Raw genomic sequence first — 26139 nt, forward strand, 5'->3', positions numbered from 1 at the left:
GCTTTTGATAAGTTAATAAGCTCATTTCAAAATTACACATGTGCTCTTCCTACCAATCTCAGAAGCTAACAGCCGAAGAAAAGTCAACAGTTGCAGAGGTCTGAAAGAAATATCAATTTAATTGAATAAAGTATGAAGCTTCTCTTGGATTTCTGAAATTCCTGTTAGTTTCATTTTAAATATGCTAGTCTGTAGAATAAATTTCAGTAGTTTCTCACGCCTGTCCTCCTGTGTGCGTCATGAATTTTATCATATAATCATGAGTTATATCAGTATGATTATTTATCTCTTTATCAAACGTTCATATTTCTGTTCATTAGTAATTATGCCAATTAGGTCCTTTTACACATAAACTAATGAACAATATTATTCCGGCGAATTTGTAAAATAAAAATAATTTTCTCGGTATAATAAACCATCAAACTGTCACAGGGGGAATAAATAAATAAAACCACTCAATTTTTATTTAATTAATAGATGAAACCAATGACTTTTACAGTCACTGAGTGAAACCAACGACGAATGAAACGGAAAGGAAAAGCGGCAAGTGCAAATGACGTCATCAGCAGGCGCCTACAAGCCCCATTAGCGGGAATCTGACCGTTTGGAACGGGTGGAGGATCAAAGTGAGTCATTTTCTAAAACATACGGACTATTTGAAGCTTCTGTTTGCAACGCTTTATCCCGGGAAATCCGGGTGAAGTATTTTAGGGCACGGAGTTAGCAACGCTGTCTGCTCTGGTTTTCGCGTTAAGGATCTGTGGTCACTTCCGGGTTTTTGTTTTTGTTCAGCCTACAGACTTTCTCGTTTAAAACGCGCCGAAACACACACACACACGGTGTAGCTGCGGCGATCAGGTCCTAACAGAATAAATGTGCGGCAAAAACTGTGCTTGTGTGGGACAGGTCAGCGCTGAGTCTAACATCTGGTTTGCTCTCTTACAAAGAAATGAACAGACTCTGATTTTTACGGTACTTAGATTTTAATGGCGTGAGACGGAACAGCCAATCACGGAGGCTGGTAAACATGCTGTGGGCTGCTTTCCTGCAGAGGGTGAAGAGGATTCTTCACTGCATTGAGGGGCTTGTGGGTCAAGCACATGTTTCAACCAATAACATTCAAATTTAGTTACAACTTCTATAATGTTTTTTTTTTGGTAGGAGGCCTGTGTGGTGTGTGTGTGTGTGTGTGTGTGTGTGTGTGTGTGTGTGTGTGTGTGTGTGGGTGGGTGTGGGGGGGGGGGGGGTCTCTTTGGGGAGACAATAACCCGACGGACCAGTTGCACGAACCAAAGCATGCATGTATATTCCAGATATCTGTAGTATTATTAGAATCATATGATTACAGCACATTTACCTCTCATCCACTTCCTTGAAGTGTCTCCCAGCGCACTTGTTAGCATGTTTTGGTTCGTGCAACTGGTCCGTCGGGTTATTGTCTCCCCAGAAACATTTCCGTTGTGTTTTGTTTTCTTTTTGCAAGTGTTTCCTGAAGTTGCAGTCCGTTTGGCCTCTCAGGGCCACCGTACAGACACATCTGGCAATTTTACCATTTTTAATCCAGCGATGATGCACACGCTGTATCACTTCACACCATAATTTCCTGCTGTGCAAAGCTGCAAACAGAATGACCTTTGGTGACAGCCTCCCCTTCATGTATGTGAAAGTCAGACTTTAGAAAAGTGCATGTACTGCAGAACTATTCGAGATGTGGTGCAGGGGGCCAGGAATTAAAATGCTGTGCAGTCCAACCTAAAGAGGCACATCTGTTCATCCTACCTGTCTCCTTTATCAGGCGGTGTGTCGCCATGACGCAGAGGAAAAGACCGTCCAGCACACAGAGCTCCTCTCAGAGAGTAAGTCCTTCGTTTCCACCACAGAAGAAATTCTTTTTACTTGTCTGCACTGTTACAGTAGTGAGAGGTGCTAGGGTAAAGTGGTGAACGCCTTTGTATAAACTCAAGATCACGTCCAGATCAAACCACAGCAGCTGGAAAAAAAAAAAAAAGCAGCCCATGCAGGAAAAATGATTCCAACTGTGAGGGCATATGTTAAATAATTATTACACCCACTCCACGTGTCCCAATGATAGGAGCTTCAGCATCATGGGATATAGAGTTTGAATTAAGTGCAGTAATTTGATGTCTGTGATGCAGAGGGGCAGAAACAAGCTCCAGCTCTCTGGATGTTTGCTCTGTCTTCACTGGAGAAAACGTTCTGCATGGTTTCTTAAACACATGCTGAGAAACATCAGAGATGCTACGAGCAGAAACCGCTGAAGCAGCTGGACGAACAGGCCGGTCCCTGATGGCGGTGAGGTGGTCTGAATGGTCACTTTATTGGGAAACCTTCCACATCTTCAGCGGGGTACCTCGGGGTCATCGGCACTTTGCCTAAGTCAGGGGTCTCAAACGTAAATCAGCTGTGGGCCACTGCTGGCACTGTCATCTCACCGTAGTGTTCAAATAGTACAAAACAAACAAGAAGAAATCACAAATATTTCCAAAAGTGTTTGTTTTTTATTTAAAATATTGTATAACAAGACAAAACTGCAAACTAACCGAAGCCTTTTATTGAACTAGCAAACAAACACACCTGTCCTCTTCCTGGACAGACACACTTTGTCATACGTAACAAAATACAAACACAGACACAAGTGTTCACATTAGTTTGTGACTCGCTGAACTAACACAGCCGATCCCTCAGCATGTTTGTGCTCTCTGCTCATGTCACCTTCATAATAAATCATTTAAAGAGCTTATTTTAACATTTCACTCAACAACAAACAAACCTCCCCAACAGAAAGAGTCAAACTGCGTTATATTTCTTCACATCAAAATAGGGGCTGCGAGTTTGAGGCCTCAGCGGAGCAGCAAAGGCAAGATTAGCTTTGACCTGTGGAGGGTTCAAACTGCAAGCTCAGACCAACCATAACCATCCTGAACTGGTCTCAGCTGCTGGATCGCTCTTCCCAGTGACTTTTTAAGTTGCGTGGGCTCCGAGCCGACCTGCTGAAAGAAACTGCGCTGACGTTGCCGGGAAATCAGAGCAGCAAACTTTCATAGGAAAGGAGTGTGAACGTAGCGTAGTGACTGATGCAGTCAGATGCTTGGGGCAGCATGCAGCCCAGGAGCTCGTTGACGCTGCTGCTTCTCTTTGAAACCTAATAGCTTTGATTGGTTGGACTTGATGGTTTTTGGTGTTGACCCTCTGGAGGTCTGTGTGTTTGGCGATTACTGCAAGAACCTTATCGTGTCTCCATCTTCTCCCAGAGCTTTTAGACAGCCAGCTGATAAAAGGCAAAGTTGCCGTACAGAAAAATAAGCTGAATCTGAGGGTGTCAGTGAGTTTCACAGATACTGACTCCATGTACATTTTTCCCACGTAGAGACATACCGGCAACTTGGTGGCTCAGGATGAGGATGACGATGCGACCTTCACTCAGCCGAGTACGTCACAGGTGCAGAGAGGGCTGGAGAAGCTCACACCTGCACAGGTCGACCAAAAGGTACAGAACCAGGAGAAATCCAGAGTTTGATTCTTAATGATCAGTAAAATGTATTTAATTTCTTTTTTTCTGTCACTCGTCCGTCTGCAGACTGCTGAGGTGGTGCAGTACTTCCTGGTGAAGGACCAGAAGAAGATGCCTGTACGGCGAGCAGGTACAGACAGCAGCCAGGGAGCGTTTGAATACACGGCAGCGTTCCACTGAAAAGCCCTCTGAGGTTTATATCAGCTCAACTGTGAAATCAAACGGGGGTAACAGTTAAATTGAGTGCTAAGGAACAGAAGTGTCCACGAAAACAGAGGCTGCTTCAGTTTGTTTGAAAAAATAAAAGTGCTCAGCGTGTCGTGTCGGGCTCTGAAGAAGACGTTGTGAGTCTGAGGTGTTTTAAAACCTTGCTCGCAGCCGTGGATGTCCCAGACACGCGTATAAAGCACAGTAATGAAAGATAACGTCGTCTCCGTGCCGTTTCAGACCTGGTGAAACATGTGGTGAAGGATTACCGAAACATTTACCCCGAGATCCTAAAGAGGGCGGCGCGGACGTTTGACCAGGTTTGTAGAGTCAGAGATGATCGGCGTCTCGATTTGCAAATGAAACTGTCTCAGCACGGCGCTCCTCTGCTGCTCTGTCCAGGTGTTCGGCCTGAAGCTGGTGGAAATCGACCCTAAAAATAAAATGTACATATTGGTCAATAATTTGGAGACGCCTGACAAAGCCTCGCCGGTCAGGTGAGTATTCATGCATATATTCATAGACCGGGGAAACGAGCGTCTAAACATCAGCAGTACAAATGTTTGTGTGCGCTGTGTGGAGTCCGAGAGGTCTTTAACTTTAAGCTTTAAGAAACTGGGCAGAGACTGCAGCCCCATCTAGTGGTGACATCATGTGTTACATCACAACCTAAACAGTTAAACGCTGAGGCCGAGCAGCAGGATTCAGTTATTGAATACCTGCGTGTTTTATACTCTGACACAGCCAACATCAGTGCGTCATCAGAAAACCTGCATTTGTGTAACAAGTGTCTGTTTCCTGTGGCGCGTAGGAGCCCGTCCAATCCAAAGATGGGTCTGCTGTTAGCGATCCTCAGCGTCATTTTCATGAAAGGCGGTGTCGTCAGAGAGAGTGAGTGTCAGTCTTCCTTAAATAAAACAAAGGCGAGTTGATCTGTGGAAGGACACAAGTTTGACACGTTTGTCTTCCCTCGTCGCACAGATCTGATCTGGAACACTCTGAGGAAGCTGCGCGTGGACCCCGGGTGAGGCCACGCCCCTCAGTCGCCGCCCAGCTGCTCGTCAGAAGTCGGCACAAATCTGACTTTAAACGTTTCTGTTTGCTGTGCGCAGAGAGAAGCACGAGGAGTTTGGTGACGTGAGGAAGATGGTCACCGACGAGTTTGTGCGTCAAAGGTAGGAAGCAACCCGAGTCATGGGCTCTGTCACCGTGGTAACCGGGTCACTGTGGGGTCAGCCACAAATGATCAAGGACAGTTTAAAGTTCAAGATGTGAAGTTACTGCGCTGAACTGGATGTAATCTGATTACCTGATAGCATGTAAACCCCTCCCCCACCTTGGAAAGCACAGGCCAGGTGTGAAGTACCTGCGTCCTGCAGTCGGACGATGGCTCAGGCTTCTAAAGGCACTGCCGTGTAAGCAGAAGGTCGCGGGTTCGAGCCCGGCAGGGTCGCTGTAGTCGTAGCGCACTGGTGTGTTCAGAGCCAGCGTCTGTCAGACCGTAGACTCTGGTTTATACCACACCACAGAGCAGCAGGAGGGTGCAGGAGGCCAGAGCACCGCAGCACCGTGCCTGGACCAGCTCCTCCAACATTCCCAAACCGGTCAGAAAACCCCGTGTTGTGTTTCGGTTCGCATTTCTTTGACATTTTGTCTTCAGTTACTTTTCTGCGTCTGTTTTCGAACGATGCATCGCTTTCCTACAAAAACAGGCTGCAGTGGATCATAAAGGGCTTTTTTCCTTCAGCGTCTGTTGTTTTTCGCTGTATTGTAACTCATGTTTTCCAACCTGAAAGACTTCCATGCGACATGCTGGCAGCATCACTGATGTTTCATAATGATTATTTAACGTGATTACTCCTCAGTCTGGATTAAAAGGATCTGTTGATGTTGGGTTTCTTTTTTTTAAAGTGGTTTTCATCAAAATGTAAAAATTTTCATTTACCCTGAAGTTAAACCCACAGCTGTCAGTGGAAGCAGGCACAACATCTGTAAGTGAACCCGGCTGATAAGGATTTAAGACTCAGATATTTGGAGACTGAACAGATTTATCGGCTGAATTTATTTGTTATTGTCACAGGTGGTGGACGGCCCATCAGCACTTATAATGTGGCTGATGGGTTTTCCCCAAAGTCTCTTTACTGCTTTAAGTTTTATATTTCAGCTCATAAATAATCAGGCGGGCGATCGCAGGTCCTGTTGGGAGGCCTCGACTTCTGTAACCAGACGTGATGATCAGCCTCGACGTTTCAGTTCGCCCGACCTTAGTTTATAGGAAGATCATGTTTTATTCTATAAGATGTGAAGAGCAGCTCGCTGCTCACGTTCAGTTTATATCGACTTCCACACTCATTTACTTGACATCTTTTCTGTTAATGCTCAGTTTGATTCCTGTGTGCGTGCGTGTGTGTAGGTACCTGGAGTACGTGCGGATCCCTCACACGGAGCCCATCGAGCACGAGTTTCGCTGGGGTCAGCGCGCCGACGCAGAGGTGTCGAAAGCCAAAATCCTGGAGTTCATGGGTGAAGTAAGTTTGCTGAGCAGAGCACGCCTACACCTGCAGATGAAGCTGTGGCTACTAATGATGGTTTTTTGTGTCCGATCTCAGCTTCATGAACAGGACCCTAAGACCTGGACTCAGCAGTACAGACAGGCCCACTCCCTCCCCAACTCCAGCCAGGCCTCCACCAGCAGCAGCAGTCAGAGATAACCACCTGACAGCTTCTCCTGCCTTCTTTTTATTTATCGTGTGTGAAAGAGAAGCTGCACCAGCAGCGTTGTGTGGACTGGTCGTGTTACAGTGTGAATCCCGGTTACATTAGAGCCTCGTGTTGGACCCGTGTGAGCCTTCGTTTTAAACATGAGAAAAAAACCACACAAATGTCCAGTATCCATTTAGATTTTATTGCCTGGATTTTAACATAACAGCAGGTTTTTTTTCACGTTTATAAAATAAAGTTTTATAATTGATCCAACAACAGTGATTGCATTGATTTGACTGGTTGCTGGTGACACAGCGGCACGGGGCGGGGTTACTGTACGAGTCTCGTTTAAACACAGAATTACTGTTCAACACTGCAGGTTTGCTACCACTCACAGTAAAACTGACTCACACTGTGAAGATGAGGATCCCCTGAGGTGGTTTGATTTTCTATTGCTACACCGGGTGATTCTGCACAACGCAGAACATAATGCTCCAGCACACAGAGGCCTCCAATCACATCTGAGTAATAGTGTTAGTCGCTATCCAGGTTTACTGGTATCATGAACCTGGTTCACCTAACTACAGCATATCACCATGGTAACCCTGAGCTACCTACTCTGGAAAATGTGCATTTTTCTACAGTTTCTCAGGTGAGCACATCCCTAAACTGCAGGCTTTGAGGTATATTTGATCCTGTATACTATTATTAAGAACACCTGAAGGTGTTAACACGGGTGGTGCGACTCCTTTTGCAAAGGAAGCCTACGCAGGTGTTTGGCTTCACTATCATCATGAAGCTTATTAATTCTGCAGCGTTCATCAGCAGCACAGTTTTTAGCGTCTCATCCGAGCAGCAATCCGATGCTTGGAACCACAAACGCAGTCCCTCGAATGACCACAGGATGTGGCTGTTTTGATTCCAGCATCTAACTGATGCTTTCATTGATCTTTAGTGACTTTTAGTACGACACCAGTCTGTGCTGCCTGTAATGAACCACCCGCCCTCCTAACATCAACCTGCCTGTAGGTGAGTTCATGATACCAGTGATCCTGGATCAGCGAGTCCAGGAGACAAAGAGCAGGACTACAGCGGACGGACACATCATCAGGACCACGAACAGTCAGTGTAACTTCACAGAAAAAAATAAAAAAGATGCACCAGACCTCCCTCCCCCACTAAAGAGTGGGGTGCATAGAGCAGTCATGGATTGTGTGTTTATGAGGCACATTGAGGTATCGGGCAGTTACAGGACCAGCTGTCCCCTCATGTTTTACGCAGGAATTATGGGTCGTGTGCTTTGAAGGCCTCGTTTCTGTTTTATCTTTTACAATGAATAATACTGAAAACTACCAAAAACCACATTCAGCCAAACACTGTCAGCCAGTCCTGCTGAATCCAATCACCGACCCCTCAGGTTATATTCCAGTCGCCTGTGGATATCCGGGTAGGGATGGTTTTCCTCCATCTTTTTTTTTTTTCTTTTAAATGAACGCGGGCCGTTTACAAAGAGATTAAAACACTAAACTATCATCACAGTTTCTGAACAGGCTGAAGGTAATCAGAGCTGAGGCTCGCAGAAGTCCCGAGGCGCAGACACGGTAAAAACATGGATGCATCTACCTGCATTCTGTCTGAAGGCCACCAGGTGGCGATAGCTGGGTTCCAGTTTTATAGGTGTTTAAACTGCTTTCTGTCTTGACTTTAACTCTTTTTTTTTTTCCCCCCCCTGATGATCATCAAGTGTTTCCTTGTTGTTTTAGAGCGCGTGTTCTGGGTGTTTTATCAGCATCGAGGCGCCAAGCACACGACTCAGGGAGAGTTTTATTTCTGCCCTGGAAGAAGGCCCGCGGGCGTGATGGTGGAAGTCCGGCTTCAATGCGTGAATGTGGCTTTAAGAAGTCGATTAGATCAGAATAGAAATGTTGGTACATTTACCACCAGAGCAAACATGACGGTTTTACTGCCAGGAATAAAAACTTTTTCAGCAATTCTAAAAATCCTTTCAACCTGTCCTTTAAGGATCTGTAACAACGCTCTACTCGCTGACGGTAACCAGCACCACGTGTTCGGTATGTCAGTGTGGACAGTTAACTTCCTACAATGACGGTTCAGACTGACACTGGTTACAGCACAGGTACAGGTAAGGAAGAGTCGAGGAGGGAACACGGTAACGCAGACCCCCCGGCACATGTTCAGCACTACTTTGTTGTTTTCCCCACAGTAGACGAGACCTCTTCTTCACCCGGCCTCGGTCCTGCGTTATAAAGTGCATCGACAACGGAAAGAGGCTACCACAGAGAAATGTCTCATTTTCAGTGTTGTGAAGCTTCAAACTGTCACAACAGCAACAATCACAACAGCGATGATCTCTAAGATTACTTAAATTAAAAAACAATAAAAGGCCACTTCCATCAGTGAATAAAAACGAGCTCCCTGCCCGCCTCCTCTAGATGTGTTCAGGGACCGTCTCCAGGGCCTCGGCCGGGTCTCGGTCCACGTCGACGTTCTGGGAAAGAAAGTCAAACTGAGTCTGATGCACAGAGTCGCAGTGCTTTGAATCAATGCAGGCTGCACACGCACGCACGTGCACGCACACACACACCTGTGATTTATTAAAACCATTAGTTCACCGAGTGTGGGCGGTTCCTCTGCACCTCGGTCAGTGTCAGGTTTCGTTAACGCTACGACTTGTGTTCAGCCGTTTGTGTTTAAAAGAAGAAAAATCATATTTCATATTTACCACCGGCTTGTCTCTGTGCGTGTTGACGGCCTCGATGTTCAGGAAGACGGATTCCACTTTGCAACCTGAGGGAACAACAGACGGACGCTGTGATTGCATGTCGTGACTTCTTCCACCAGCACGCCGTTCAAAAACAACTTTAATCATCTTACTTTGTGTTTGCTAGTTTACGCTGCAGAGCTTGTTTTAATGATACTAACAGAGGAGGACGTTAAAGTCAGAGGCAGAAGAAGGCGAGACTGACCGTAAGCGACTGGCGTGAGTTTCAGAACCGTGTGCAGAGGACACTTCAGGTACGGCAGCTCGTCTGAACACAGAGAAATGTTTGTTTATCCACAGCATGCCTGCTGCCATCACTCTAACCACAGAGAAATAAACTCGGGGAATCTATCATCGTTTCTTCATTTGTTTCATTATCGAAAAAATCCTGTGAAAGATAAATAAGAAGTGATCCTGTACTCTCAGCGGTGGGTTCATAGGGTGATATTTATGGGAATAATTCAAAACAACATTGGTTTTAATCACCTTTCGATCACAAACATGAGCGTAAAGGCTCAAAGCCTCAGCAAAGCCACTGCAGAAGAACCACTTACTAGCACTCTTGTCCAGGAAGTAGGCCAGCAGACACCTCATGACTGCCTGGTGACAGATGACTAGAACGTTCTCCTGCCTCTCCAGCTCCATGATGACCGGCTCCAGACGCTGAACGAGGTCCTCGTACGACTGAGACACACACAGTTAGACATCAGTCACTTTGCTGTCAACGCGTGAAGCTGAACGAGGCTCCTCTTGTCGTCAAACACTCGGATTTACTATCTGACTCAAAATGGGACCAGATTTATTTTTTAATCGCTTTAATGTTTTATTCAGTAAAACATGCAACAGAGACCTAAACTCATAGTGACTCCTATTACACAGCCAGAGCAGCTGCCCCCTGCTGGCCAGCAGGTGTACGCAGGGTCCACACCCACCTCTCCTTTAGGGTAGCGGTAGCGATACTTGTCTTGGTCCCTCAGCGCGAACTCCTCGGGGAAATGCTCCTGAATCTCCTCGTACGTCATCTCCTCACAAACCCCCTGAAGTGAAACACACAGGAAGTCAGACTCGTCTCCTACGAGCAGAAATCATCTACGTGAAGCGGCCGAGCCGTTTCTTTACGTACGGCGTCGATCTCGTTGAGAGCTTTCCATTGTTCGTACTGGACTCCCAGAGCCTCTGCGGTCTGGATGGTCCTCTTCATGTGGCTCGTCCACACCTTCAGGTCGCTGATGCACTGCCCACGCATGTAGGTGCCCAGAGTGCTGGCAAACTGACGGACAAGAGAAAAATCTCACTGACAACAACATGACCCGAGATCACAGGTGCATTTAAAAAAAACAAAAAACAAAAAACAAACCTTCGCCCCGCGAGAGGAAAGCCCAGAGTCGCCTCCGATGCGACCCACGAGGTTCAGTTCGCTCTCACCGTGGCGACACAGGTAGATGGACCTCGGGGTGACGTGGATGTTCATGAGGTAGTAGACGATCCGGCTCTGAATGTGGTCCTGGACCCGGTTCACCAGGTATCTGCTGCCCACGTTGAAGATTTTAATGTAAGACAAGTTCCTGCAGAAAGACGAGGAAAAGAGACCCAAAAGCGTCAGCCCTCTTTAACTTCCTCTGCTGGACACAACGGTGCGTTTACGTAACAAAGACACAGATCGCCCAGTCCGAAGACGCAGGACCAACAACCTGTCACGCAGCGATGTATCAATGTGAAGCTCCTATAAAGATTTCATTCTTTAAAGTTGTTCATTTCTTCTGCCATCATATTTGTACTTAGTTACATTTGTACTTAATGCACACGCATTTTGTTTTTTCTCAGTGTGATGGATGCTCAGGGACGACTTCAGGATCTCACCCAAGATTGTTGGTTTAAAATGGAGCACTGTAACAAAAAATAATTTCCCCCAGGGATCAATAAAGTATTCTGATTCTGATTCTGATTCAACCACAGACGGTCCCATTAGTGGGCAAACCGCTCAGCCTCCTGAGCCACAGTCATGTGAGGAATCCTGCCGTATTATTGGCTCGTGCAACCGCTGCACCAGCTGAGACGGACGTCCGTAAAGCTCTCGCTCCACAATTTATTACAATTTAAACATATTGTCATATTTAACCCTTTAAGACCTACCATAGCACCAAGTCCGCCAGAGCTTATATTATATTTTTACCTGCTGTGGAGCCATTTTTGGGAGCATTTCAAGTTGCTATACATCAATACAACCATTACAGCCCAAATTTTAATAATATGTATTCATTAAGTGCATAGTAATTACATAAATTGCAAAAAAGTGCAATAAACTACAAAAAAATTGAAAATCGTTTTTTTTAACATATATTTCTAGTTAGAGAAATTTAAGAGGCTTATCCCTCAAAACTGTAAATACACAAACTAGTTTCCCTCCAAAGGAAATTTATTTTAAGTGTCTTCATAGTTTTATTTTTGAGATACACCAATTTTCATATACTGCAGGAAAAACGAAAAAATATATTATAATGCAAATTTACAAAATAACAGCATGTGCATCAAAATAAACTATTTCCAGCAGTGCAATATGAGTCCTCAGCATCCCAGAGACGACACAGAAATTCAGAAAGTCAAAGATAACTTTTAAAAACACAAGTATAGGTTCATGAGGCCACGATGGTAAAAAAACAAAACAAAAAACAAACTACATTTCCGCAAAATGACGTCACTTCTGGTTTTGGGCAGGTCATGGCGGACATGCGATAGTTCACGCTGATGGACGTAGGAAGTGTTACGAACAGCTGATCGGATCGGCAAAGCGTGTTTCTGGAATATTATGTTTTTGTTGCTGCAAGTGCTTTTTATGCAGTTTTTGCAAAGCTGTATGTGGAAGGAACCTGTGACCGAGGACAAGCTGATGGCATCAGATGTAAGTACAACTCCTCTGGTTTCATATGCAAAACAAATTATTGCGCTAGCTCACGTGGTTGCAGAGCTACTGGGATTTAAAAATAGTTACACAAAATGGAGCGTGCTGCTCCGACCGGCTTTAAAGGGTTAATGGGCTTCAGAGGCATCAACTCAAACCAACATCGACTGTGCAGAGTGATTGATGTGATGATGGAGTTTAATTCCAAATTCTCTGTGTAAGGTTATTTTATGAGTTTAGCATGAACAGAGAGTGTGGCTGATCTGCCTCCATGCTAACAGTGAACCACGAGGTGTGGATGTGACTCAGAAGCTGATTTTCCACAGCAGAGGCAGTCACCTGTCCTTGGTGTCATCGAGGGGGACGTAGGTCATCGTATAACATTCGATCCTCTTCAGGAAGTCGGCCACAGCCTCCTCTTTGTCACAGCCGGCGTAGTCCGGGCTGCTCAGCTTCACTTGCTGTTTTCAGGCAGAGAGAGTGGGAAAAGTCACGACTAAAGCAGGGCACATGCTGAGAGAGACGTGAGCTGCACGCACAACATGAAGTCTGAAACGAGCCAAACTGAAGAGAAAAGGACGGAGAAGCTGCAGGAAGGGTTTCTCCACGCTTTTGTTGTGGAACAAAAACCAGTCCAGGTCCTGCCAAGACACCCGCGGGCTGGCACAGCGAGCTCGGTTCAGCCCGTTCCAACAAAAACAAACTGAAAGCGCACCGGATCCCGGCTCCGAGCAGCGACTCGCCTCGGCTCACTTACTTTAATATTCTCAGCGATGATGTCGGGGTCGTCACATATCGACTCCACAAAGAAAACCTGAACAGGAAGGGAAACAAAAGCTGTCACAGAGGTTTGACGAACACATTTCTATTTTTAATAAAGAGAAAGAAAGAAAGTTGACCTTGTAGCCGTTTTCTTTGGCAAAGTTCAGGATGACCTCTCTGCGGTCCTGGGTGGTGTTCGTGGCATCAAAAACCTTCAAGAGACAAACTCAATAAGACCACGCTGACCGACTTTAACAGCTGCTCACACAAGGATGTGATGACTTGTGTTCACGGCGTTTTAGGGAGATCTGATTTGTCACTGTAATATTGTGTTTGTGTGTCCACTACAAACAAAAACGTGCTGCTGAGCAGTTTGGAGGAAACTTTGAGTTTGACTCACCACCACCTGACCCTGCTCCCTGCTGATGTACTCGCACACGTCTTGGAGGGCAGCGACGGCACAGGCCCTGCGTGCCGACACAGAAACCGACACGTTAAAGATGTATGACACTGTCAGCAGGCGGGACTCACCCCTCATATCTTTACATGCTGGTAGGAAAGTAGGAAACAGCTTCAGCCGTTCATGCTGCATTTCCACGTATGTGCGCGTGTGTTGAGTTTCATGCACCTCAGTTATGCCAAAGAACAGCTGGACAGCTGTGAGTGTTTAAAGTCTGTTACATACTGCTGCGATCTGACCACTGTGAGCGCTACAAAAGCTCATCTTATCTGCAGGACATCAAATGGAAGGTGAGCAGCACTGTGGAGAGTTACAGGTCAGTGCGACCGACTGAAGAAGGGGCTGAGGGGCCGAGATCATGGACGGTGAGCTCTGCAGTGAACTGCTCCAGCTCCCATCTCACTTTGTGTCACAGATTATTTAAGGCCAGTTTATGACTCAACAACAAAAGTCTAAAAACAAAGTGTGAACGATTCTAACAAGCTTGAAAATGAATATCTGATACGGTCACTTTCAGTCTTTACTAGATACCACTTTTTTATGTCCGATACCGATACCGATATCATAAATTTGGATATCTGCCGATACCGATATGAATCCGATATAGTGTTTTTTTAATCAACAAAACTGTTTTTTAAAATATCTTGCTGCATTTTGCAAGTCTGCAAGTTCATACTCAAGTTTAAAACAACAACTACACTAAAGCTATTTTGTTATACCTGTATACAAAAAAAATATTTCATAGTTCAGCAATACTGATCAATCTAATAAACTTAAACCTACACCATCCTCCCTATTCTGGTATTTTAAAGAGTACTTAGCGTAAATATTAAGCAACCTAACTAATAGGGTTCCAACTCCCAGCAACAACAAAAATAAATAAATAAAAAATAGGGAACCACCCCTCACGCTCCACCTCATGATGCTTAATCGACGTAATCAACCTTAATTTGATGCAGTGTGGAAAAAAAATGCACAGAAATCAATTATTTTTCAAGAAATATTAAATAGATTCAACATCTTTCTTCAACAAAATTGCAGACTGCACAGATGGTACCTTCCCAAAGTAAAAAGTACTATAGCTTACTAGGGTATATATATTAGACTTAATAGTCACTATATACAGTAATTGACTTCTATTCATTTTACATCAAATTAAAACTTTGGGTGTCAGATAATTATTTATTAAAAGCTAGACATTTTAAATGAGAATAAGAAAGAAAAGTATGTCTTTGTGCCCCCTTTTCCCAGTTAATGCCCTATCGGCCCCCCTGGCTAAACTTTGCTAGATCCGCCCCTGCACAGTTACTAGCGTCAGCTACGTAGAAAAAGATCCTCGAGTAGAAAGTAATATTAAATACATTCTAACAACAGCTTATCAAGCTTAAACGTGCTTCTGTTGTTCAGCCGCTGGTTTCCTCTTTCTGGTGCAAAGTGGACCAAAAACAAACTAGAGACACGGACTCGCGACAGAAAAGCTGATCAGCTGATCATTTAAGCAGTTTCACGATTGAAGTAGCAGCCGGAGAGCGAGAGGCAGTCGCTCGTTAAGCTTAACGCAGGAATGCTTTACAAACATTCAGAGATGGACTTACACACTTGCTTTACTTCTCTCGGGGATAACTTTGTCGGAGATGAAATGCCGGGTTGCTAGCGAAGCTCCACATGCTATCCAGACCACCGACAGGTCCCGCATGCCACAGCCGCTCTATCACGTGAGGCATACTGCTCCGACGTGCTAACGTTCTGAGGTGAGTTACGGCGTGTTGCAAGTTTTGTGAGGTGCTTTCGTGATATTTAATGGATCGGATTACATTTTTTATTTTTCTCCGATATCCGATCCAGTAATTTAGGTCAGTATCGGACCGATACCGATACGTAATATCGGATCGGTCCATCTCTAGTCTTTACGCCTAAACGACTCACAGCTCAGGTACAAGAACTGGACTGAAAACGGGAGAAAAAGCAGCAAATGTCCAAACAGTAACTTTTAAAGACCTTCAGAGAGTTGGACTCGTATTGCTCACGAGCACTTTAAAAATGACGGCGTAGTCTGGCTCCTCTGAAGCAACATGCTGTGGGTTTCATAAACACAGCCTCACACACTAACGCCTTAATGCCGAGGTGTGGCACACGTGCAGCTGAGGGTTCGTACTTGCGGATCTTCATGGCCTCCTCGTTGTCGGGTCTGAAGAACTGGTAGCTGTTGTAGGAGCAGGTGGCCTGTCTGCGGTACTGCCCCACATTAAACACTGGAACACAGAGAACACAATCCTGCTGACACAGTGACAGGGTCTGGATCTGTAGCAATGAGCTAACAACGCTCAGAGACTAAACTTACAGCTAAACATGCTAATGAGGATGCCATCTGCTGGCTTTTAGCAGTGACCATCACAGGTTAGGAGAACGAGCCATGAAGGATTATAACAACACAAACAAGGAGCAGTAACTGTGGCTGACAGCAGCACACGTTCTAACCCACGATGCTTTCAGACGGCTGAAAAAGACCAAACTGCAGTTCCTCTAACATCCAGCAGAAGCTCCAGCAATCAGTCCGTCCCCATAAACCCGGGGTGGCAACTCCAGGCCTCGAGGGCCGGTGTCCTGCAGGGTTTAGATGTGTCCTTGATCCAGCACAGCTGATTCAAATGGCTAAATGACCTCCTCAACATGTGCTGAAGTTCTCCAGAGGCCTGGGAATGAACCAATCATGTGATTCAGGTGTGTTGACCCCGGGTGGGATCTAAAACCTGCAGGGCACCGGCCCTCGAGGCCTGGAGTTGCCCACCCTGCATAGACTCCCATGTTAAAACTTCTGCTTCGGTCTCTAAACACAAGCTCTGCTCCATAAAACCGTACAGCTTCACTGTGAACAGAAGAGCAGATGGAAAACTCGTGTGGAGAATAACAGATTTTTGCACTGATGAAGAAGAAAGTATGTGCACAGCTTACAGCTGTTATGACCGAGGATGGAAATCTCCTTACTATCATTTAAATGTCATCAACAGACTCATCAGAGCCATGCTGACTGGAATGAACTTCCTTGAAATCTGACAGTGTTAGGATCCTCTGAAGGATGTGCTGCCAACATGTTGGTGTCAAATACCGCAGAGCACCTTCAGAGTCCTGAGGAGGCCTCAGCGCCCTGGAAGTGTTTTGGCAACACACAGCAGACCAAATAAAGTCCGGACAGCCAGAAACGCCGCGGCCAAACAGTTCCTTTGCTCTCATCCGCATCTCTGTAACCTGCCTGTTTATTCACAAAGCTTTGACCTGAGAAACGTTATTACTCTGCTGCTCAGTCAGAGTCTGTGTGAAGGTTTACAGAAATCACTCCAAGCTGCATCAAACAGCACCTGCGAACACGAGCTGCGTTACAGCTCACACTAACAGATGCGTTTCCATCTGTGTGGCGACGGCCTGGTGTGTCAGTTTAGCCCCGCGCTGTCAGCCGATACCTTTGGTTTTGACGCCGATCCAGTTCAGGTACCTGGTGAGCTTCGTGGAGATGTAGGTTTTCCCTCGTGCCGGGAGGCCCACCATCACGATCATGGTCGGGGAGTTGGTGAACTGGGGCACCGAGGCTGAAACGCACAAACACAAAGACGGTGACTACAGGTGACCAGCGCAGGTGTCCGAGGAGGAAAACACACCGACGTCTCAAAGAAGCCGTGAAAGTTTTACCATCTGAAGTCTGACGAACATTTCAAACACATCAGTCTTATAAATACTGACACAAGCCTGCAAAATACTCCAGCTACTACATTACAATGCTAGCATCTCGACAGATGGCTCCGCCCCTCCCTGAGCCTGTCGGAGGTTTCTTCCTGTTCAAAGGGAGTTTTTCCTTCCCGCTGTTGCCAAAGTGCTTGTTTAAAGGGGACATATGGTTGTTGGGTGTTCTCTTAATAAATAAATACATTTAAGTAAATGTTTATAAATTCATTTCTGTTTTTTATGTAAAAATGTGTCAAAGACATTAGAACTTCTTCCTTTTTATTTCATTCATTTCTTTGAAGCCTCGGTCCTCCGTACGATCCTGATCTAAAAGTTAATGCCTGGCTGTGAAGGAGAGGCAGCAACAACACAACCATGTTCGGCTCATCTCGTAAACAATGTCTGACTGCACAGCTTTCCTTCGCTGACGTCAGTACAAGTGTGCCACGGAGGGTTCGAGCTGGACTAAATGTTATTTTGGTGATAAGAAGGAACACCGTCTGACCGCGAGTCATTTTTCAGAGTCACAGGCTGTAATCTTTCCTCCCACAGCCGTACAGAAAGGAGGTGATTTTAAGCTCATGGCCAGCTTCTCTCTTCTTCATCGCTTCAGTTTCATCTGTTTGTTTCCCAACCTTTGTGCACTTTACTGTAGTTTAAGTAGGAAGTGCAGCTGAAGTCAGTGAAGTTTACTGCTGTTCTTTGAAATACGTTTTCTTCTCATTTACTGTGTTTTTCCTTTTCCCACATCAGCACTGATCTCATTTCTTGCTGTCGTTGGCTTTTGTAAAGCACGCTGTGTTTGTGTGTCTGTTGTACATAAATACATCACACCTGATTACCGATTGATGTGGAGTTAAGACCATAAATCACCCTAAAACCACTCAGACCCATCTTGTGACATCTCCACAGCTCCGACCGCAGGCTGCAGACACACCGACTGCACAGACGAAGCAGTCACAGGGAAATGTCACACGTATTCTTGTGCTTTTACTTTGGTAAAGGATCCAAATAAAAACTTTAGCACTCAGAAAGCAGCAGTGAGCACTGGTTGTTCACGTGTGGTGAGGAACGGTGAGTTTCCTCTTCAGGTGTTTGGCTGCTGCTGTCGCCCCCCTCGTTGTTAGGCTGCCCGTTCAATGCTTACAAAGCTGCAAAATGTTAACACGTCTGAGTGAAAGCTTCAAGGAAGATCTGAGAGGAACCTGACATTCGTTTGTTTCTTCTTCTGACAGCTGCTCCGTGTGGGATCTTACTTTCAACAGCCCTCTGCATGCACTCAGATATATACAGACGTCACATCAGCAGCAGAAATGTGGACTTTACAGCAGAGAATCAGCAGCTCCACGACCGCTCTGAGGTCAGAGTCAGACGCTCCTGCACTGATAAGGTTATAAATGTGTGGTGGGAATTTTTTTCCTTCAGTCAGGGGGGTGAAGATCGGAAAATTGCCACCCAATCATAAGCTAGAAATGATTCTGGTGTTTTTTCTGCGCTGCCGGTTAAACAGAAACGTGCGGTCCTGACGTTTGATTGGGCGGGCAAAACGCCCGCTCGGGCAGGCTGAGCCTCGCCACACACACTTGTCCACCAACAGCCTAGTTTTCATACTTTGTAACTCTTTCTTCAAAATATTTTGTTATTGTGATTCTTTAGATGTTTAGTTTCACTTTGTACTTTACAAAATTCTTTAAATGCACATTTGTCGTGTTATTGTTGAGTCTGAGTCTGTCTGACCGCACGCAATCACGCAGCGACCCTTTAGGGTGAATGGCCGTCAGGACACACACACACACACACACAGACAGACACACAGACACACACACCTGGTGAATCCACACAAGCTGTTCAGAAGAAAACGCACAAGTATCAGCATGTCAAAGCAAAACAAGGCATCACAGCGCAAACCGTGTGTGTGTGTGTGTGTGTGTGTGCACGCACATGTGCTGCATGTGTGCGCTTGTGTACTTACAGCCTCGCCGTCTGTTCAGCCTGCTCTGCATCCATGGACCCCAGGTCTTCTCCAGAGGATTCTGAGTGAGTGTTTGCGACATGGCTTCAACAGCCAGGTGTGTGTCTGTGTGTGTGAACCTCTCCTCTGTATCTGCGCTCTGTGTGTGTCTGTGTGTGTGAACCTCTCCTCTGTATCTGCGCTCTGTGTGTGTCTGTGTGTGTCTGTGTGTGTCTGTGTGTGTGAACCTCTCCTCTGTATCTGCGCTCTGTGTGTGTCTGTGTGTGTGAACCTCTCCTCTGTATCTGAGCTGTGTGTGTGTGTGTGTCTGTGTGTGTGAACCTCTCCTCTGTATCTGCGCTGTGTGTGTGTGTGTGTGTGTGTGTCTGTGTGTGAACAGGAGGACGGGATAAAGGCGCTCTCCCAGCTGTGTTCAGATTTTGAACTTTCTCACACCACATCAGAGTGGGAGGAGCTTCAGCAGCACACCTGTTTGGTTTGCGGCAGAGGATGCGGTGCCTCTGATTGGTCGGCTGGCCTGTCAGTCAGTAAAAGACACTACGATGAGGTCATCCACCAATCACCATGTGCTGCAGTAACCTTTGTCCCGGCACACAGGAAGTGGTGTAACGTGACAAACGGGTAACAACCATGCTGAGCGGCTCTATTGTGATTCTATCAGCTGACACCCAATGAAAGCAGCCGAGGCCTGTGTGTGTGTCACATGACCTAGGCCTTCATTAATATCAACCATGTGGGTGGTGACTGACTTGTTTGTTGTATTTAAATCCAGTCCTGAGATAAACACACACACGACTGAATGTAAGTGAAAAGAAACAAGAGCAGAAAATCCAAACTGCACAAATTCATTAAATGCATTTTAAATGTAATTATTAGAGGCAGTCATGTTTTTGCATGTGTGGAAAACAGCTTCTACCAAACAAAAACACTTTAAGAAACGAGCAGATCAGACTGTGCCTGGACATCCTGACCTTTCTGCATTAACCATCATTAATCCACCTTCACGTGACCACAGTGCTGCAAGACGTAGCAAAATCAAGACGATTTTGCTTCCAAGGAGCCAAACCTGTTTTGTTCTCTCCCATTTTCAGTCCACTCCTTGTACCTGACCATTTTCAGAGGAATGTTTTAACTGCTGACCAATGAATCATTCAATGAACCCAACTCCAGACACTTTACTACTACTCATGTGTCACAAAACATGCCAAAGACTACACCGTTTGACCTGCATAAAACAGTATTTTTGCACCAATGAACGAATTTCCAAAGAGCTATTGGATAAAATCTTAGCATATCTAAGCAAAGTGTTCAGTGTGTCGTTAAAAAATTAAATAAATAAATGAAGAAACCGGAGAATGGAGGACAAACCCCGGAGGAGAGGCTGAGGTACAGCTGCACAGTTACAGCTTAACTGATAATCGCCATCATTGTGATCAACACTGATACCACAACTATTTGTCACGATTAACAAAATGTGTGTTACACTGTAAACAAATCTCTGCATTGCTGTGAAAGACTCTGGTGACCTCAGCACGTCTGAGCTGCACTGCAGCGTTGGCTTTAATGCATTAATTATGTTAATGGAGTCTTTGCTGATGGAGTCCCTCAGCTGGCCGAAGAAGTTGTTGTTGTTTGTGCTGCAGACACAACTCTGCAGCACTCTGTGCATGTGATGCCTTCATGTTTAACATCAGCTGCCTTAAAAATGAAGTATTACCAAACACCATGTCTGCAGTGCCACACACAGATACATTTTCCGTGTTGCTGCTCCAGGCATGGAGCAGGGAAAGGCTGTGATTGGCTCATATAGACGAGTGGTCGGCTGCTTATTTAGGGAGCGCCTGGCTTGCCTTTGCTTTGATGGCTCATTTAATTCTGGGACATCAAATACAAGTAATTGTGCAGCTCTCGGCTGACGTGTGCCAAGTTACATTTTTGGTGAGAGCCTGCAGACGTCTGTGAAACACGGTGGAGGCTCTGTCATGGTTCAGGCTGCAGTGGAGCGAGTGGTGTTCGCTAAAACTTCTAAATGCAGCAGCCATTTAAAGCCATCTGCAAAGCACCTGACTGGGAGTAGGAGAATACCTGCAGTAAAAATATACCCGGGCAGGAAAACAGAGTGAAACACTGCCATCAGACTGGGCTCCACACAGTCCACACCTCAACGTTACTACAGCAGTGTGGGATCATCCTGACAGAGAACAAAACAAAGCAGAAACAGTCTGAGAAGAGCTCCTAACGTCCTTCTAGAGGCCTGAAGAGAAATGACTGGAGACACTTAAATGACAGAAATCTGTCTGAGAGAGTTCAGAGAAATAAAGGCGATCATACCAAAATATTCATTTCACATTCACAGAAATCCGTTTTTGCCTGATATGTTTTAATCCCACACATCTTTTTGAACATGCTTCAATAAATCCTTACATCCATTTTCCAGCAGAATACAGAGAAATGAAATTGGCTCACGATTGTTGCACGGTACTGAACGTCACTCCTTTGCAAGTTAAGCAACATTGAAAAAAGTTTTCCCTTCGTTATCTCAGTTTATCTCCTTTCAGCAGACGGCTCTTATTTACAGTCGAGTTAGCTCCTCCTGTCCTGCTCTGTCTCACAGAGTGACGCAGACAGACAGAGGAGGAGGGACGCTATAATACTTATGCAGCTGAAGTCTACATGTTGCTTTACCGGAAGTGCATAAAACGGCGCTCAGCAGATATTACACCAGAAGAGGGCGAGCGAGAGCGATTAAGAGGGAAGTGAGAAGGGAAACTGAGGTCTTTAGTCAGGTCAGGTCTGAGTCTACCTGACATGACTGTCACCCCCCAAAAAACTTCATTATTAGAGACATCAGTGGCCACAAGATGGCAGTAAATGACAGGACGGCAGCAAACAGGCGTTACAGGCTCACCGACAGGACGGCACGCTGTTCTGAGGAGTGAGGAGACAGAGGCTTCCACTCGTCTCCTCAGCGTGATGCTGCCATAAACACATAAAATCAGAACGCAAACAGAAAGCTTATCTAAGGTAAGACCAACACGTGGACCTTTGCACACAGCTCAAGGCGAGCATCTTCAGATTAAACACCCGTCACACTACATCCTGTTACCGTCCTTGTTTGCACGCTGCAGCAGACACACAGCTTTGTACAGAACTGAAACTGGACTCACAACCTTTTCGCTGTGAGCCAGCGGCGCTAACCACTGCACCACTGCACCAGTGGCCAGCTGCAGTCGCTCTGTGTGGAGTTTGCGTGTTGTTGTCTGCGTGGGTTCTCGGCGGGTACTCGAACTTCCCACCGTCACGAAAACATGGATCCGTGGATGGATCACTCACTTTTATTTGAATTTTGGGGACAAATAAATGAGAGTTAAATAAAGGGAAAACATGCCATTTTAGTGGTTTGGGTCTGACTTTAGCTTCTACACAGAAGTTAAAATATTAATGATGTGCAGTACTGACCGAACATATAAACACAGATCAGTCAGTAAACATAAGCAGCTCCTGCAGCTGCTGTTTACTCTGCTGGAGCTCCCAGTGAGCAAACAGGAGCTGGGTCACATGTGAAACGCACATCTGCTCAAGTCATCAACAGCTCAGAGAAGTTGAAGTTGAGCAAGAACATTTCCTACGAAGTCACGCTTCTGTTCCCACGTCACAGCTTTCTTCAACAGTGAGCCGAACACTAAAAACCAAAGAATCTGAGGTCAGAGGTCATCAGTTTTCAGTCACCGAGGTTTAAAAAAAAGACTAATGAAGCAAACGGCTACGTTTCTTCTGCCAACGTAAAGTTTATTTTCAGGCCTGAGTACCTCATTTATATTTTAGTGGCTCTGTAGTTTAGTGGTTTACACCCAACACGGCAAAGATGCTCCGCCTGATTATTTCTAAATGACTGACATGGACACAAACTGAATCCATCCACAAGTCAGATTTCAGTAAAAACCAGTGAAGCATTGTTGTCTTCATGCCTCTTCCTTCCTTCATGAAAGGAAGCTGTGTGAAAGGCATGCAGTGTGTCTGTGTTTTTAGTCAGGACTGAAAACTGACCAAAAATGCCTTCGGGAATTTTATCAGCTCGGAGTGGACAAAAGTCACATTTATTAGTTTAAAAAAGAAACCCACCCAAGTTACAGCCACGACAGAGCAAAGCAGCCAAGCATTCACTGCTATACTCAGCTCAACATAAACACGTCTTTTAAAAGCGCTGCACACGTCACAGACGGCTCGGAGCGAGATTGAATCATGTCAACACGACAGAAACCATCACAGAGCGCCAGTCACACACGAGCTGCCACAGGCTGACCAAACAGACCTCAGAGTGGAAAGACCTCCCTGCAGCCGAGCCGGGACGTGAACTTTGTCGTCATTAACTGAAGTGAAGCCAAAACCATGCAGGAAATTTCAATTTTACTATATTTTTAGACACGAGCAGCATGCTACAGCCTGCTGTTGGTTTTATACATGACCACGGCCTGAAGTTTAAAAGAGCACGGCGTACATCAGTCACCGTTAGTCAGGCCTGACCGCACGACGTACTGCAGAAGATCCTGCTCTCAACTACATATTTGCTTCTTATCACAGGAGTGAAACCCAGCACTGACACGGTGGCGATTAAGGCCCAGACATGCTGACCATGCAGTGAGCTGTAGCCACGCCACCACACTGCAGAACATCCCCCGCTTACACATTGATAAGAGTCCAAAGACAGGACCTGCTGCTGGTCAGGCTGTGTTTTTATAAAAATAAGAGTGGCCGTGCGAGCACACGCTCCCCACCCTGCAGGCTCAAAGTCGTCCACTCCTCCAGCATTAAAAGGTGCCCACTCTCGGATTTCTGCCCGCTGCCTCTCAGACAGCGGATCCGGCCCTGCATTGGCTCTCACTTCACGTGACCATCGAGCCAGACTTCAGGTGTTTTCACCAAAAATGAGTCACGTGTGCGACCTGGGGGAGGTCAGCGGTGCGTTTCTCTGAATGAGGGAAACAAACCTCACCTGTGCTCTCACACCGCACGCGCCGCCGTCGCATGGGGTGCGCGCTTTGCTCCCTGGACTCCATTCCCCACGCGGGCCGTGTCTTATCAAACCAGCAGCACCACCCAGCACATGCCTGAAAGCAGCTCAAAGACAGCGCGCTGTGACATATATGCGCGCTCACAGCAGGCCCGATATATCGCAGTCCTTATATAATGTGTGTGTGCGCGCGCACGCTGATTGGCTTTAACAGTATTCCTGATGATGATGATGATCACGCCCTCTGCCCGCTAATCAATGACATTATCCACAGTTTGCGTCACGGTGACGCGCACACAGTGTGTTGCGGGAATGAATGAAATAAGAGGAAGTGTGTGTGTGTGTGTTTTATTACATAACCAGGGTGCTATTCTTACATCCCGGTCATGCGCAGTGCGCGTGCACGCGTGCCCGTCACTCACCGTGCGGCCGTTGGAACCGGAGCGTCCTCCCCGCGGCCCCCGGGGTGTCTCCTCCGGCTGCTGCGATCCGCTCTCCGTTCATCATCCCGCAGATCTGCTCGTGGCTCACCGCGTCGCAATATCTGTTTGTGTGTTATGACTCCGTGCCTGCTGCATGCAGCCACGGTGCGTGTCTCTGCCCGCTCAGGCAGCGTGGAGCCAGCCAGGCGGTGCTGGGCGGAGCGGAGAGGCCGGTCCTCGTTGTCACAGACTAACTAGTCCTGCAGGTTTAACGTCTCACGCCTCTGTCATCGTAAACATCAGCACGAGCCCGTGCGTTAATGACGCGCCCATCGTGTGCCACGCCTCCTCCTCCTCTTTGTCCTTCCTGTGGGGATCGTCGTGATGCTGCGCGCGCTCTGCTCTCACCTCGTTGCCGTCATCCTGTCACAGAGTCTTAAAGGGGCCCCCCGACACTGTTACCCGAAAGGTCACGGGACTGTTTCGTGTGGAGGACGCTTGGTCACGTGCTTTTTGGCCGTTAAGGAGCTGGTTTGTTTGTCGGCGGGAATGCACCCAACCCCCACACCCTCCGACCCCCGATGGCCCCTGAGGCCCTCTGCACTGCTTTCACTTTCCAGGACAGCTGAGCCAGAGTCAGGCAGAACTCACCGCTGACGTTAAACACGCAAAATCTACGCAGACGGCTCGTCGCAGGCTTTTACGTCACAGAGAGTTAAAAGTCAGACCCTTTCCCATGGTGACGTGTCTGAGGTGGACATACACAGTGTGATCCACCCTCAGACACTGTGCCCCACATTTGATTGTCTTTAGCAGAGTCTCACAGAAATCGTGTGGACCTGAACATGATTAATAAATCTGCACAAATACGATTACAGAGCGGATACAGGACATACAGGACATACAGGACATACAGGACATACAGGAAACGTGACATCCTAAACACTTTTGCTTCCAGCATTAGAAAACAGTCCTCAGATAAAATACTGAATATCTGTCCTGCAGAGTTTGTAGATTCGTGTCAGCATTATTAATGTGTCCAACGCAGACGTACTCTTCCTTGCTCCGTAGTTAGTTTGCTGGGATCTGCTCTTCCTAACTGTACATGATAATATGTGCTTTAACAGTTCTTCCAGAATCAGAAAGAACGGCCTTATGCTGAGATTTGGTGGAGGGCTGTGTAGACAGTAGTCTGTATTATCAGGACAAAAAGTGGGATATGAGAAAATGTAAATACAGAGGAAATAAATTGTCACAAAGATGCAGCATGTTTGCTAAAAGCTGCGACAGCCTGCGCAGTTCTATATGTAACCACAGGGAGGTGCTGTGACAGGCAATGTGGCCTTTCTAATTGAATAAGGGCTGGCAGCAGGGCGGCTGGTCGTTACCTGCCAGCAGGTGTTCTTATTTTTTAGCTGGGATGTTTCTGTGTGAAGTAATGCACACTGTAGGCACATGTATGAATGAGTGGAGGGAAGGTAACCCAGGCCAAGGCGGCACTAATGGGCATTTATAGATTAGATACGTCACGTTTTCTCCACCGTGTCTGTATTTAACAGCGTCGTTCCAGTTTTCCTTACAGATTCACATCCAGCTGAGCAGGAAATTGTGATGCACTCTTTTGGAATTCATTGGTCTGATAGTCCTACTTAACTAGTCTGCAGCTGTTCAG

At 46.3% G+C, this 26139-nt stretch overlaps 2 protein-coding genes across 6 annotated transcripts; one reads left to right on the forward strand and one right to left on the reverse strand.

Moving 5' to 3' along the window:
- Window positions 1–543: 543 nt before the first annotated feature.
- On the forward strand, window positions 544–6715 carry ndnl2 (necdin-like 2). The gene is made up of 11 exons (XM_026155001.1): window positions 544–626; window positions 1796–1856; window positions 3389–3508; window positions 3599–3662; window positions 3980–4059; window positions 4142–4236; window positions 4551–4630; window positions 4721–4763; window positions 4852–4914; window positions 6153–6267; window positions 6349–6715. Exons 2-11 carry the CDS (start codon window positions 1809–1811, stop codon window positions 6448–6450), a joined length of 810 nt encoding a protein of 269 aa, XP_026010786.1. The 5' UTR covers window positions 544–626; window positions 1796–1808; the 3' UTR covers window positions 6451–6715.
- Window positions 6629–24623, reverse strand: LOC113013802 (6-phosphofructo-2-kinase/fructose-2,6-bisphosphatase). Of its 5 annotated transcripts, none has more exons than XM_026154960.1 (14): window positions 24468–24623; window positions 16804–16929; window positions 15501–15597; window positions 13286–13352; window positions 13023–13097; window positions 12881–12937; window positions 12463–12584; window positions 10582–10789; window positions 10348–10494; window positions 10157–10261; window positions 9779–9908; window positions 9430–9492; window positions 9186–9250; window positions 6629–8951 (listed from the first exon to the last, which is right to left on the reverse strand). In XM_026154960.1, exons 1-14 carry the CDS (start codon window positions 24550–24552, stop codon window positions 8892–8894), a joined length of 1407 nt encoding a protein of 468 aa, XP_026010745.1. In that variant the 5' UTR covers window positions 24553–24623; the 3' UTR covers window positions 6629–8891. The 5 variants fall into 5 exon arrangements, with proteins under 5 accessions (XP_026010745.1, XP_026010748.1, XP_026010746.1 ...); XM_026154963.1 differs by lacking the exon at window positions 24468–24623 and adding an exon at window positions 24028–24461; XM_026154961.1 differs by lacking the exon at window positions 24468–24623 and adding an exon at window positions 19035–19178.
- Window positions 24624–26139: the final 1516 nt, after the last annotated feature.

Source organism: Astatotilapia calliptera, chromosome 20 (assembly GCF_900246225.1).
Source record: "Astatotilapia calliptera chromosome 20, fAstCal1.2, whole genome shotgun sequence".
Taxonomy (NCBI): domain Eukaryota; kingdom Metazoa; phylum Chordata; class Actinopteri; order Cichliformes; family Cichlidae; genus Astatotilapia; species Astatotilapia calliptera.

Excerpts from the sequence above, each read along its gene's own strand:
- LOC113013802 (XM_026154960.1), bottom strand. The coding sequence starts at position 24,552 with ATGATGAACGGAGAGCGGATCGCAGCAGCCGGAGGAGACACCCCGGGG. Across the intron at positions 12,938-13,022 it reads CCAAAGAAAACGGCTACAAG|GTTTTCTTTGTGGAGTCGAT; the intron begins GTCAACTTTCTT and ends CTTCCTGTTCAG. Across the intron at positions 10,495-10,581 it reads TTTCCTCTCGCGGGGCGAAG|TTTGCCAGCACTCTGGGCAC; the intron begins GTTTGTTTTTTG and ends CTTGTCCGTCAG.
- ndnl2 (XM_026155001.1), top strand. The coding sequence starts at position 1,809 with ATGACGCAGAGGAAAAGACCGTCCAGCACACAGAGCTCCTCTCAGAGA. Across the intron at positions 3,509-3,598 it reads CTGCACAGGTCGACCAAAAG|ACTGCTGAGGTGGTGCAGTA; the intron begins GTACAGAACCAG and ends GTCCGTCTGCAG. Across the intron at positions 4,915-6,152 it reads GACGAGTTTGTGCGTCAAAG|GTACCTGGAGTACGTGCGGA; the intron begins GTAGGAAGCAAC and ends GCGTGTGTGTAG.